Source organism: Staurois parvus, unplaced genomic scaffold, assembly GCF_062004578.1.
Source record: "Staurois parvus isolate SC_StPar_1 unplaced genomic scaffold, SC_StPar_1.0 ptg000059l, whole genome shotgun sequence".
NCBI lineage: Eukaryota > Metazoa > Chordata > Amphibia > Anura > Ranidae > Staurois > Staurois parvus.
The window spans coordinates 12174554-12189799 of NW_028317855.1; the positions used below are offsets into that span (position 1 = coordinate 12174554).

Below are 15246 nucleotides of genomic sequence, written 5' to 3' on the forward strand. Positions count from 1 at the left end.
TGGAGCTGTAACTACGGTCAGGGACAGTACATGTCATTTACGGCCCACTGGGTGAACGTGGTGCCGTCACAGCCGCACCAGCAACTTGGACAGGTCACGCCGCTTTTGCCTCCACGTTTGCACGTCCTTGGTCCAGCAAAGATGTCCGCCTCTACCACCTCTTCTTCCGCCGTGTCCTCAGCCGCCACCCCCGTGCCAAGTCCCATTACCCGACCGGCATATCACATGTGCAGGGCGCAACGGTGTCACGCTGTGCTGCACCTGGTATGCCTTGGCGAACGTAGTCACACAGGGGAGGAACTTCTGAGTGTAATGAACAGAGAAATCGACAGATGGCTGTCTCCGCGCAAACTGAAAATCGGAACCATGTTGACCGACAACGGAAAGAACATGGTGTCTGCTCTGCGTCAAGGAAGGTTGTGCCATGCGCCATGCATGGCTCACGTGTTCAATCTGGTTGTCAAGCGGTTCCTAAAATCCACCATCCCACTGCAAGACATCCTTAAAATGTCACGTAAACTTTGCATGCATTTCAGCCATTCCTACACCGCAAAGCACACCCTCCTTGAACTGCAGCGGCAGAACGGAATTCCACAGCATCGCCTGATCTGCGACGTTGCAACAAGGTGGAATTCAACCCTACATATGTTAGACCGCCTTTACGAACAGCGAAAGGCCATCACCGATTTCCTGATGTTACAAGCGGATAAAGGTACTCCCCTGTGTAACTTAGATGTCAACCATTGGCAGCTCATGCGTGACACCTGCCGCTTGCTCAGGCCCTTTGAGGAGGCCACGCTATTCGTGAGTCGGCAGGACTATGGGATGAACGACGTCATTCCTCTGTTGCACGTCCTGGAACAAATGCTGTTAACAATGGCTGGTCAGGGTGCGGTAGACGTGGCGCACAGATCTCAACGCCACATGACCCCTGTGGGGGCAGGACAGGAAGAAGAGGAGGAGGTAGAGGAGGACATTGGTGCTCAGGAATTATTGAGTGAAATGGGTGGTTTTTCCACTCAGCGGACAGGAGTGGAGGAGCAGGAGCATCTGGTAGAGGAGGAGGAGGAGACAGAGGACCCAGACGCACCGTGGCAGTATGCTGTGGAGATGGAGGCAGGGAGTCCCTCGCATTCCTTGGCACAAATGGCCCATAGCATGCTCGGATGCTTGCGTAGCGACAGCCGAATAATAACCATCAGACAGAGGGATGACTTTTGGCTGTCCACCTTGTTGGACCCTAGCTACCGTTCAAAAATGGTGGCCTTTTTCACACCTGCTGAGAGGGAGGCCAAAATAAAGTACTATAAAAACCACCTATGTAGTCAGTTGGTCTCTGCCTTTCTGCGCCAACGTCCATCCTCAGACACTGTGGGCCCTGTGCGCTCGCGTTCCGCTGCCATGGCAGCAGGGGAGGGGTGGGGTGGTAGGAGCAGTGGCAGCTCCACCAGCAGCGGCTGCCTCAGTCTGCAGTCGATGATGAGTAGCTTTCTTCACCAGCGCAGTGAGGAAACTACTAACCAGCCGCAGCAGCAGCAGCATCAGGTGGACCTGGAGCAGGACCTCAAACAACAGGCTTGGGCCTACTTGGACAGCACCCTGCCAACCGAGGTAGACAATCCCCTTGACTACTGGGCAACGAAACTTGACCTTTGGCCCCAACTAGCTGAATTTGCCCTTGAAAGGCTGTCATGCCCGGCCAGTAGCGTGGCATCGGAGCGCGTGTTTAGTGCGGCAGGAGGTATTGTAACTCCGCGGAAGACACGACTGTCCACCCAAAGTGTGGAGAGACTCACGTTTGTGAAAATGAATCAGGCGTGGATTAGTCTGGATTTCAAACCACCAGTTCCTGACACAACTGACTAAATCCGCCATGAATCATGCCCCAAACATGTTATTAGGGACAAATGGAAGACCTCCACCTGATCCGTACATTTGTATATATATTTTATTGAGAGGCTGCTGGTCGGCCGACTCATGTTTTGCACATTTTTAATGACTTATACTCTGCAGGTCGGGCCCCTCATGAATTGGGGTTTTTAAATTATTTATACTTCGCTGGACGACCGTCACATGAATTGAACCTTTTTAATGACTTATACTCTGCTGGTCGGGCCCCTCATGAATTGGTGTTTTTAAATTATTTATACGTCGCTGGACGACTGTCACATGAATTTAAACTTTTTAATTATTTATAGTCGACCAGTTCCAGACCGATGGAATAGCAATTTTTTTAAATATTTATTTGGCACGTGTTGTCCATCTCATCAATGAGGTGGACTGTTTATTTATTGGCCACGGTTTGGCCCCCTCCTGTTTCTTACATTGTTAACTTGTTGTATCGGTCACGGTTTGGCCACATGTTTGGTTGCTTGTTAAGATTTTCTGTAATGTACACAGTTACGCTTGACTTGTCGACTTTCCACAATCTACTAAGGTATAGCATCGCATCAAAGTTTTTTTTTTTTTTTTTGGTCTAAACCATTTCTTATAATGTCAATTTGTAGGATACGCCGCTGTAAGGCGACCTACTTTTTTGTCACTGTGTAGACATCTATTTATAGGCCGATGTTTGGCCAGAAAGATATATTTAGTAATAACCTAGCCGTTCAAGCCGCTCACTGAACACCTCGGGAATTGCTTTGTATATCTGTCGCCTTAGGGGCCGCTGTCTGGCGACATAATTTTTTGTCACTGTGTAGACATCTATTTATAGGCCGATGTTTGGCCACAAAAATATATTTAGTAATAACCTAGCCGTTCAGGCCACTCCCTGAACACCTCGGAAATTGCTTTGTATATCTGTCTCCTTAGAGGCCGCTGTCTGAACAGCTCATGAATTGCTTTCTATATGTGTCGCCTTTGAGGCCGCTGGCTGGACAGCTGATGAATTGATTTGTATATATGTACTTATTGTCCGCTGTCCGGACAGCTCATGAATTACTTTTTGTATATAGCCTTCCAAACCACTCTCAGAATAAGTCATGATATTCATGCTGTGTATAGCCTTATAGGCCAATGGTCAATCAAGTCATGATTGTTATAGTGTGTATAGCCTTACAGGCCGCTGTCTTTACAACTTTATAATTCCATGCAGTATATAGCCCTATCGGCCACTTTCTGGCATCCAGTTGCTGTAGCCCCCATCATCACACTGTGCCACGGGCCCCTGTACCGCCTTCTCATACTGCTGCCAGATCCATCCTCTGCCATGTGCGTCTTTGTCGTCTGCTCACGCTGCTGGGTTCCAGTTTTAAACCTAGGCCTGTGTATGGCTTCCGAATACTGCTGCCTCCACCGCCACCCTGCGCCATGTGCCTCTGTCGTCTGCTCACGCTGCTGACGGCTTCCGCTTTTTAACCTTGGCCTGTGTATGGCTTCCGAATACTGCTGCCTCCACCGCCACCCTGCGCCATGTGCCTCTGTCGTCTGCTCACGCTGCTGACGGCTTCCGCTTTTTAAACTAGTCCTGTGTATGTCTTCCGAATACTGCTGCCTCCACCGCCACCCTGCGCCATGTGCCACTTTCGGGTCTCCTCACACTGCTGCCAGGTCCATACTGATTCATGGCCCCCTGTACCGGCTCCTCATGAACGTGGTTCAGCGGGTTTGCATCACTTAACGGCAAATCGTTGACAAATGCTGGGACCCAGACCTGCCCAGGGTCTCGTAACTAGATTGCACGGAGGAGTAGAGTCCGTTATCGGAATTAAATAGACCAAACGCCACACCAAAAAGAGTGGCCATTTCCAACACTTATTCCAGAAAGAGGAACAACCCGTTTCATATACGGCCCGTAGACGTTTCACGTCTGCCACATTCAGTCGATTTAAGACGCAAGCTCCACTTCCTGTGGTCTCTGACCGTCGATATACCTTTAAGTGTCAGCTTTGAAGCTATATTCCCTCCGGAGCACTGACACTGGTGCCCTTCCGTCAACATGCCTTTAAGTTTCAGTTTTCAACCATATTCCCCACAGAAGCCAAACTCTTGGGTATCCCAGAAGCTGCTCAGCGGGTCAGGGCAATAAAGCTCCCGGTTCGCAGGTTGTTCCGTCTTATGGATGGAAGTACGACGGTATATGATCTTCTTCGCACCCACGGCATCACCTCATAGAATCTCTGCATTGCATCTGCAATCACAACGCTGACTTCCCGGATCGCCACTCAGCCATTGGACTCTTGATAGTCGTCTCCCCACACTGCTGCTGGGGGGACTTTTTAACCTAGGCCTGTGTATGGCCTTCAATTGAAGCTGCTTCCGCTCCGCCACTCTGCCATTGGACTCTTGATAGTCGTCTCCCCACGCTGCTGCTGGGGGGACTTTTTAACATAGGCCTCTGTATGGCCTTTAATTGAAGCTGCTTACGCTCCGCCACTCTGCCATGGGCCTCTTGGGTATCCCAGAAGCTGCTCAGCGGGTCAGGGCAATAAAGCTCCCGGTTCGCAGGTTGTTCCGCCTTATGGATGGAAGTACGACGGTATATGATCTTCTTCGCACCCACGGCATCACCTCATAGAATCTCTGCATTGCATCTGCAATCACAACGCTGACTTCCTGGATCGCCACTCAGCCATTGGACTCTTGATAGTCGCCTCCCCACACTGCTGCTGGGGGGACTTTTTAACCTAGGCCTGTGTATGGCCTTCAATTGAAGCTGCTTCCGCTCCGCCACTCTGCCATTGGACTCTTGATAGTCGTCTCCCCACGCTGCTGCTGGGGGGACTTTTTAACATAGGCCTCTGTATGGCCTTTAATTGAAGCTGCTTACGCTCCGCCACTCTGCCATGGGCCTCTTGGGTATCCCAGAAGCTGCTCAGCGGGTCAGGGCAATAAAGCTCCCGGTTCGCAGGTTGTTCCGTCTTATGGATGGAAGTACGACGGTATATGATCTTCTTCGCACCCACGGCATTACTTCGTAGAATTTCTGCATTGCATCTGCAATCACAACGCTGACTTCCCGGATCGCCACTCAGCCATTGGACTCTTGATAGTCGTCTCCCCACACTGCTGCTGGGGGGACTTTTTAACCTAGCCCTGTGTATGGCCTTCAATTGAAGCTGCTTCCGCTCCGCCACTCTGCCATTGGACTCTTGATAGTCGTCTCCCCACGCTGCTGCTGGGGGGACTTTTTAACCTAGGCCTGTGTATGGCCTTCAATTGAAGCTGCTTCTGCTCCGCCACTCTGCCATTGGACTCTTGATAGTCGTCTCCCCACACTGCTGCTGGGGGGACTTTTTAACATAGGCCTCTGTATGGCCTTCAATTTAAGCTGCTTACGCTTCGCCACTCTGCCATGGGCCCCTGTACCGCCTCCTCTTGCTGCTGCCAGGTCCAGAGTGTGTCATGGGTCCCTGTACCGCCTCCCATTGCTGCTGACTTCATCGCCAGACTCTGCCATGTGCCACTTTCAGGTCTCCTTACACTGTTGGTGGGTTCCATTTTGTGATAGGGTGCTGTATGGCCTTCCATTGCTGCTGCCTCCACCGCCACCCTGCGCCATGTGCCTCTGTCGTCTGCTCACGCTGCTGACGGCTTCCGCTTTTTAACCGAGGCCTGTGTTTAGCTTCCGAATACTGCTGCATCCACCGCCACCCTGCGCCATGTGTCTCTGTCGTCTGCTCACGCTGCTGACGGCTTCCGCTTTTTAACCTAGGCCTGTGTATGGCTTCAGAATAATGCTGCCTACACCGCCACCCTGCGCCATGTGCCTCTGTCGTCTGCTCACGCTGCTGCCAGGTCCATACTGATTCATGGCCCCCTGTACCGGCTCCTCATGAACGTGGTTCAGCGGGTTTGCATCACTTAACGGCAAATCGTTGACAAACGCTGGGACGTTCAGTGTTGTGCGCATTAAGCCAGACACCAAAGGGCAGCACAGACCTGTTATTACTCGCTCAAGCATGGCTGAACAAAACCAGTCTCTACCACAAATTGGACCCAGACCTGCCCAGGGTCTCGTAAGTAGATTGCACGGAGGAGTAGAGTTCGTTATTGGAATTAACTGTGAGGGACTTTTAAACCTAGGCCTGTGTATGGCCTTCAATTGAAGCTGCTTCTGCTCCGCCACTCTGCCATTGGACTCTTGATAGTCGTCTCCCCACGCTGCTGCTGGGGGGACTTTTTAACATAGGCCTCTGTATGGCCTTCAATTTTAGCTGCTTACGCTCCGCCACTCTGCCATGGGCCCCTGTACCGCCTCCTCATGCTGCTGCCAGGCCCGTAATCTGCCATGGGCCCCCGTACCGACTCCTCATGCTGCTGCCTGGCCCGTAATCTGTCATGGGCCCCTGTACCGCCTCCTCATGCTGCTGCCAGGTCCAGAGTGTGTCATGGGTCCCTGTACGGCCTCCCATTGCTGCTCTCTCCATCGCCACACTCTGCCATGTGCCACTTTCAGGTCTCCTCACACTGCTGGTGGGTTCCATTTTGTCATAGGGTGCTGTATGGCCTCCCATTGCTGCTGCCTCCACCGCCACACTGTGGCTCCACACTCTGGTTTTGGCCCCGTGACTGCCCAAATGAGTGAAGTGTGCGGTGATTCTAAGATCGACGGCACTCATCTGCATGTCATACTGACTGACAGTATTATTTCTCTTCCCCAGCAGACTCCAAGGGCATTTAAATTAAAGGTACAGTGTTCTGCACTAATATAAAGGCTCTCTGAAGCCTAGAAACACCCTTTTTATAAGTTAAATTCGCAGCGAATATATTCGGCTCGAAGCGAATTTATTCGGCGAATTTGGCGAATCAGCCGAACCGAATTTTTGAATAATTCGCTCATCTCTAAAAGTGAGCACAATTTCATCTCATTCACTAAGCTAAGTGAACATTCACTTGGGAAAAAAAAATCACTTAGTTTAAAAGATGAGGTGAAGTTGAGCTGACTTGAACCATCCAATCATGTGCATGAAAATCTTGGTTTTTAATTTTCCTTGTGCTTGATTTTGTTTTCTTTGCAAAGTCAATTTTCAATATTTCTCCTTGTTGGCAGATGCAGTTAGCTTGTTTGCCACTGTTGCCAATTTTGTCTGGTATAGGGAAAGTGGTGATTGGGTTTGGGATTGGGCCCCTTTTACAGAAAACTTTCTTCTAGTGATGTAATGGGTGGAGTTAGTGCCCATATGAGTGCCATAATGGGAGGGGCCTAGAGAGATTAGTGAGATAGTGAATGGAAGCCAAACACCCCAGAGCTACAATAATGAAATCCAATACTGACCTACAGGGCTGTCTACAGGAGTGAAATCTCAGGCAAGGTTTTTCAGAACTCAAAAGGAACAGCGTGGTCTCCCTGACTCTTTTTACAGTCTTCTGCAGGTTGTGAGTGGGGTGCAAAAGGCCTTTTAGGCCAGGCCAGAGTCATCTGATATAAGTACTATGGCGCCTGGGAATGAGTGTGTCATTTGGAAGTATGCCAAACTTGTCAGAGCTATGGAAGGGACATTGGGGGAGCCTGGTACTGTATCCTAATGAAGATACCTTGATTATACTTGGTGAAGGAAGCTGAATGCTGTGAACTTAGCATACGTGGGGGAAGTGGTCCCTATTCTGTGGTGCTTCCAAGGAGAGGAGGTGCAAAGGGAAGACAACAATTATGACCAAGGCCTCTGTAGGAGGCTGAAACGCGCCAATATGTACAGGCATTGAGTTCTGTTTTTAAGATGAGAAAATCAAATTGCATTGTTCTAATTTTTGAGATGCTGTGCTGCTGGATTCAAATTTTATATTGAAGGTTACCATGCTGTAGTACTGCGGTTATCTAGGCACGCTGCTCTCTATTCCATTCTGATGACTGCTGTGGACTGTTGGGGTTGTAGCACTATTCCTTTTGCTATTTAGACTCCCCTTACAACATTATTCACTAAGATAAGTGAAAATTCTATATAAAAGTAAATACACTCAAAGCAAAGAGTTTTCCTTAACCATCATCCATATAAGGTGGGTCTCTTTATTGATAAAGGTGATGGCAGGAGCCTTAAAAGCGTTAGCTATAACTTGATTGGTTGCAGAGAATATATATATGGAAGCAATGTAATATTTTAAATCCTGAAGGTCACCTTGCCACGCTTATTTAGGAAAGCTGTAAATGGATTCTTATGTATGCCAATGCATGCTTGGAGCCAATGTCATTTAGGCCTTATTCACATGTGCACCAGTGCATGCCACTTCACACTGGATTGCTTTTCAGAGGCGTTCGACACACGGTGAGGATGTGTTTTTTTGCCTCCTCACCACCTCCTTTATTACTCAAAATGTTGACCAACTGCACTGCAATCATGTGCATGGCATGCAGTTCCAGCAGAGCCTTATTCATTTGAATGGGTCGTGTTCAGCGATGGTACCATCTGCTGACTGTGGCATGCCATTTAATTTTTGCCATGCCCATGAAGCACTGCTTTGCTACTTCAGCATGGTTACAGTTCTGTGCGGGTGCATTACTGTGTTTGGAGGAGGGGAGCATTAAAACTGTTGCCCAACTGTCTGATTTTACCACCCCCCAGCTGCTAGTGTAATCAAACCTTTAAAGGGTTCTGGACCAAAGCTGTTTACAATTGTTTAAATGTAACCCTGATCCAAATAGCCTCAAAATACTAGTGGTAAATAGCCTAAATCAAAATGCAGTGTTCAGCTGGGGACTAGGTATCAGAATGCTACAAGTTTCTACAAGTTTCATAATATTACTGAAAGTGGAAGTGAAAGTGAAGCTTATAAAATATGCTGTGGCCTCTTGATCATTTCCCAATTTACCAGATATAAATGTAGGGTTTGGATCATCAGGAATGTGGATCATTCAAGTATCCACATTTGAGGTCAGTCAAAGTAATGGAAGATGTACTATCAAGTATAATTTCAAGCTGAAAGAAATTTCACAGTTGGAAATGTTTGATTCTTTGGCACTAACGTAATCCTCAGAGTTACAAAAAAGGGAGTATATGTTGAAACCTAGCAGAATTTCCCAGTTTCTTGTTTTTTTATTAAAAATAAAAACAAAAAAAAATTTCCCTAAGAAGATACCTGCTCAACATAAAGATATACCAGTCTGTATATCATTTGATACCACCGGTGTCACTAGAGTAGTGAATGGTTGGTATCATTACGAAAGTGGATGGTGTCAGTCAGTAAAGCAGAGGGTGATGTCACTCAGTAGAACAGTGAACAGTATCAGTAAGGGAGAGGACAGTGTCAGTAGAGCAGTGGATGGTGTCAGTAGGACAGTGGACAGTGTCAGTAGGGCAGAGTTCTTGGTGTCAGTAGGGCAGAAGACAGTGTCAGTAGTTTTAATTTTTTTTTATTTTATTTTTGTTATATATTTTTACAATGTTGTATTTATTATTTTTTACAATGTTATTTTTTAATTTTTTATTGATATTAAAGATAAATAAAGTCTTACAAACATCTTCAAATGCATTCTCCCACGCACATAGAAAATAGAAACAATTTACTGAAAAACAGAGCAATATAGTACAGACTGACTATAAACAACATAAAATCATACTTATATGTGATATACAAATCATTTAGACAAAGTTATTGATAAAATCTACCAGACTGGCATATCCATCATATTCTTTAGCCTAATACTCATGTTCATTACAATAACCTTTATTTTTCCTTTTCCATTTTTTTTTAGTTCCCCACAAAACAACATACTTCCTTTCAACCTTACAACACATATATAAACATATCCTCTCTACTTGTCTCTGTTTTTCCTTATACATTTAGGGACTAATTATTTATTTTATAAGAACCATATCTTCATTATCCATTAACCTTTCCCTTACCCACTGTATAGGCATTACAACTATATTATTAACCTATTTACCCCATATTTTAACATATCTATCCGAACCACCTCTATGATAATATACCATATGTTCCTTTTGTAGTACTTCATTTACCATTTTAACCCATAGTGTATGACTTGGGGGAGTCCTGGACAACCACCTTTGTGCAATCCGTTTCCAAGCCAGAAACAGCAATTAGTATTGATAAAAGCACTTAGTAAATTGAATTCATCCTGTAAAATACAAAACTCCTTCATAACTTGACCCTGGCCCTGATGTAACTGTGGGATATATTCCAGGCCACGTTCTGCCACTGGCCAAATCCCTGTAATTTTAATATTATGCGGGTGTAATCATTATATCCCCCATATTCAAAATACATTTTAATCTTGTCCCATACCTTATCCATCATAACCATCATTGGATATTGCTTCTCTTTCCTAAATTCTCCCACCTCCAAACTATCTACCAGCCTCTGACTTCCCAATACCCCTATTATCACACCTTTAAAGGGGTCTACATTTGATTCCAACCATGCTGCCATATGTTCTATCTGGGCCACAAATAATTCAGGAAAGGAGCAGGGATTGCCAATCCACCCATCTCCTTAGCCTCTTGTAATGTATGTAGTTTAATCCTTGCCCTTCACTGTTTTCACATCAATGCCTGGAATATAGCCTCAGTTCTTTCAAAAATGACCATGGGTAACTACACTGGAGCATTATGCAATACATAGAGCAACTGTGGCATCCATAACATTTTTAACATCTCCCCACTACTGCCAGTGATAATTTACACTAACTGTTAGTCTTCTGTTTAAGTTTAACTATTAATGGGTCTATATTCAACCTATACCATATTGTTTGACATCCTTCTGTATTAAAATTCATAAATATGCCAATGTTTCTTACACTTTTACCTGGGAGGCTGCTAATGGCATGGGATCTTGTAATGGGTTACTTTATAGCAGCATAGACTTACTCCAATTTATAGTGAAACCTGAAAAAGTTAATAAGAAAGATCAGGCGCTCTATTGATCCAGTCATAGCCCCTAAAAACACTAGAGCATCCTCTGCATATAAAGCTATTTCATCCTCCCTATTACATTTTTTTATTCCTTTTTAAATTTTTTACCAGCGCTGATGGGGGGACTTTGTTGAAATATTAGGGGTCTAAAAAGACCTCTGATGTCTCACTTTTCATACAGAAAAATAAGATTGAGAACTATCTCCTCAATGTCCATCTCTGCAGCCTCATCTGCACAGAATAAATGAACAGGAAGAGTTCTGCAAAGTCTCCCTGCTCATTCACAAACTGAAGCATAGAAAACAGTTTACAATGCTTCGGTTATGAATGAACACAGTAAGTGATCAGTACTGTTTACATATTTACCAGCCCTTTCCCCTGCTCCCCATCCTCAAACGATCCCTGCAGCAGTAGGCAATAAGGGTGGGGGTGGAGCTGGCAGCACTACATTGGGGCATACAGGGGGGCCAGGCAGCAGAAGAAATGAGAACATGGAAAGGAGGGGTGGTAACATTTACTGGAAGTGATCGGATTTTGTTCACAGTGGGGAATAAGATGTTTCAAGAAGATTGTTTGAAGTATGCACATAAGGAGTTAACATGAAAAATGGATCGTGCACCTAATCAAATGGACACTGTGTTTCAGTTACATATTACATTGTAGCTTTCAAATAAGTGGGAGAGAGACATTTCAAATTTATAAACACGTTTTTGGAGGACAGTTATTTACTTATTTATGAACACAGATTTGTTGTGTTGTAGCGTTATATACAATAAGGATTAGCCTTATATTTATGGTCTGCAAGCTAAAATGATTTTTAATAAAAGCGAGGAAATGGTCCACTTTAAGCACTAGTGGTTTGAGAGGAGTATCTCTATTTAGAACATAACTCCTAGTACTTATCATGTAACAACACATGAACAACACAAATAACAATGTTTATTGTTCATTTAAATCCAGTACTCATAATGAATAAAAAACTCACGTGATATCCTGTAAACACTCACTTGTAATTATCTTTTATCATTATACAGTATGCTTATTTTCCGTTACTGAGTTTAAATTAATTACCAACTAACGTGATTCTGAGAGATAATTACAATTGAATATCACCCAGTTTACCAGCACTTGATGCATCAGATCTTATAAATTGTATGTATGTTTTTAGCATTCCAGAAAAAAATCTCATCGAGAATTACTGTCGGAATCCAGATGGAGAACCACGACCATGGTGCTTTACTACTAACCCAAACAAGCGGTGGGAATACTGCAATGTTCCACGCTGCAGTGAGTGCTGAAGTTTTAATGCCTTTATATTTATTGTACAGGTCACTTTTCTAAAATGTCATTATTAAACCAGCATGGTGATTACTTTTGTGCAGAAAACTTTTGAATTTAATGCATTGGCAAAATTTTTTTTCAGTTGTTTTACATAAATCAGTAACAATTTTTGGTGGATCCTCAAAACTACTAAATAACTCAGACAGTCTCATAGGTGCAAAACTATAGGAATGGTCCTTATATTACTGTATATTCATAATTTGCTACATGAGACCTTTGTTATAATTATCTTTTTTACTATTTCTTTTTCTTAACAGAGTTTCCAAACATTTCTCCCTTGGTCCCAGAACATTTTTTTTTCATTTCAGCGATGTCTCAAATCTGCACATTATACTTTTAGTATTTGTAGTGTGCCCTAACATGTTAAACATTTTTTTTTTTGGGGGGGGGGGGCAAGTAGGGTTTTAATTTGATCGCAGACTTGGGTACATTATATTTATTTGTTGTTTTTTTATTGGGAATAAATTTGCTTTTGACACTTGACAGTAAACACAAATGTCATCCAGATCATCCAACAGATCCATCAGTAGGAGTGTGTGACATAGTGATTAAACTGAGGAGGGAGTATTTATTTTTAATATATACACTATAATTCCAAAAGTATTGGGACACCCCTGCAAATCATTGGATTCAGGTGTTCCAATCACCTCCATGGTCACAGGTGTATAAAATCAAGCACCTAGATATGCAGACTGCTTCTACAAACATTTGTGGAATATTGGATCGCTCTCAAGAGCTCAGTGAATTCAAGAGTGCTCCGTCAAATTTCTGTGAAATTTCCTTGCTAGTAAATATTCCACAGTCACCTGTTAGTGGTATTATAACAAAGTAGAAGCAACTGGGAACAATAGCAACTCAGCCACAAAGTGGTAGTCAAAACGACAGAGCGGGGTCAACACATGCTGAAGCGCACAGTGCGCAGAAATCGCCAACTGTCTGCAGAGTCAATAGCTAAAGACCGCCAAACTTCATGTGGCCTTCAGATTAGCACAAGAACAGTGTGCAGAGAGCTTCATGGAATGGGTTTCCATGGCCAAGAAACTGCATCCAACCCATACATCACCAAGTGCAATGCAAAGCTTTAGATGCAGTGGTGAAAAGCACACCGCCACTGGACTCTAGAGCAGTGGAGCCGTGTTTTCTGGAGTGATGAATCACGCTTCTCTGTCTGGCAATCCAATAGACGTGTCTGGGTTTGACAGTTGCTAGGAGCATGGTACTTGCCTGACTGCATTGTGCCAAGTAAAACATATGGTGGAAGGTGAATTATGATGTGGGGTTGTGTTTCAGGGGTTGGACTTGGCCCCTTAGTTCCAGTGAAGGGAACTCTTAAGGAGTCAGCATACCAAGACATTTTGGACAATTTCATGCTCCCAACTTTGTGGGAACAGTTTGGGGATGACCCCTTCCTATTCCAACATGAATGCACACCAGTGCACAAATGAAGGTCCATAAACACATGGATGAGTGAGTTTGGGATGGAAGAACTTGACTGGCCTGCACAGTGTCCTCACCTCAAGATGATAGAACACCTTTGGGATGAATTAAAAGCGGAGACTGTGAGCCAGTCCTTCTCATCCAACCTCAGTGCCTCTGACCTCATAAATGCACTTCTGGAAGAATGATCAAACATTGCCATATACATACTCCTAAACCTTGTGGACAGCCTTCCCAGAAGAATTGAAGCTGTTATAGCTGGACCACCTCAATATTGAAACCTACAGACTAAGACTAGGATCCCATTAAATTCATGTGCGTGTAAAGGCAGTCATCCCAATACTTTTGGCACTATAGTGTATGTATAATATACTGTGTGTCTGTGTGTGTATATATATTATCTGGATTTTTATCTTTGCAAACAGCCAGCCTATTCCAGCAATCTACTGCTGCAGGGTGAAGCTGGACAGAGTGGCACCAGTCACAACGCTCCCAAGGTAAACACAATATGGAAGCATTGTGTTTACATTCACTTCTACAGCACACTCCTACTGATGGATCTGTTAAGGAACAGTAGTCTAGCACCTGATTGTTTCAGCTTCTGGATTTAGCACTGGACCCCAGCTGTCAGCCAGCAGGAGTGATTAAAGCATATCTAAACCCAAAACTAAAAATACCTACCAATCCTTATATCTAATGGCTGCATTTGTTTTCTTTATTCAAGGTAATAACTTTTTTACCATGGGAGAAAAATACCTGATAATCTTGCCATAAATCTTGAGTTGTAAAAACGTCCAGCAGACTGAACTGGAATCTTGACCAAGATTAGCAGAAGACCCAGCTATCTTTTATAAACTACATAACCCGCTCCCACCTATGTAATGGAGAGGAGAAAGTGTTTTTTGTTCAAATAGGGAGAACAACTTAGGGAGACAACACTGCTGATTCATCGATATAATACAGCCAGTGAGTGTTGATACCCTGGGGCAGGAAAAATGTTCTTTGTAGGATTATCAGGTTAAAAAAAAGCCAAAAACAATGAATACAGCCATCACTTGAAAACTATATATAACATGTTTGAGTTTTTTGTTTTTTTTTCTTTTTAGCTATCCTTTATTGTATAATGACAAATTCTTTGTATTTTTATAGTGGAAACCAAAATGTTCTAACTCTTTACCCATTGCATAGATTTACACTAATTATATGAAGAGAAAATATTGCATAAAACTAGATTTAAGTATTTTTAAAGGTTTATTTTTCCATTTTGAAGCCTCTAATCCTCCTCCATCACCACCGGGATTGCAGTGTTTGTCTGGGGATGGTGAGTCATATCGAGGAAATATCGCTGTCACAGCATCAGGAAAGACTTGTCAGGCTTGGAGCACCCAGGAACCCCACGCCCATTCCAGAACCCCAGAGAACTACCCCTGCAAGTAAGAGATTGTGCTTGTTTACATATTTAGTATAAGTCAGTTGGCAAAGAATTTATAGTCAGAGGTGCAATCACACTTCTGCCTTAAGGCTGGCTTCATACCATTGTGTTGTAATAACACAAGGCACTCTGGGGGGTGCATTGTAGTGGCATTGATTTAGAATTCATACATTTAAAATGTCACCCCAACACACAGATACAGGTGGCCACAGACCTGCATTGCAG

General features: G+C 44.3%; 1 protein-coding gene across 1 annotated transcript in view; it reads left to right on the forward strand.

The window, feature by feature from the left end:
- Positions 1-15246, forward strand: part of PLG (plasminogen) — a 191103-nt gene that overhangs the window by 111881 nt on the left and 63976 nt on the right. The window contains exons 7-8 of the mRNA XM_089668611.1: positions 11980-12098; positions 14860-15022. Coding sequence (XP_089524737.1) covers positions 11980-12098; positions 14860-15022 — 282 coding nt within the window. The remainder of the gene's footprint in view (positions 1-11979; positions 12099-14859; positions 15023-15246) is intronic.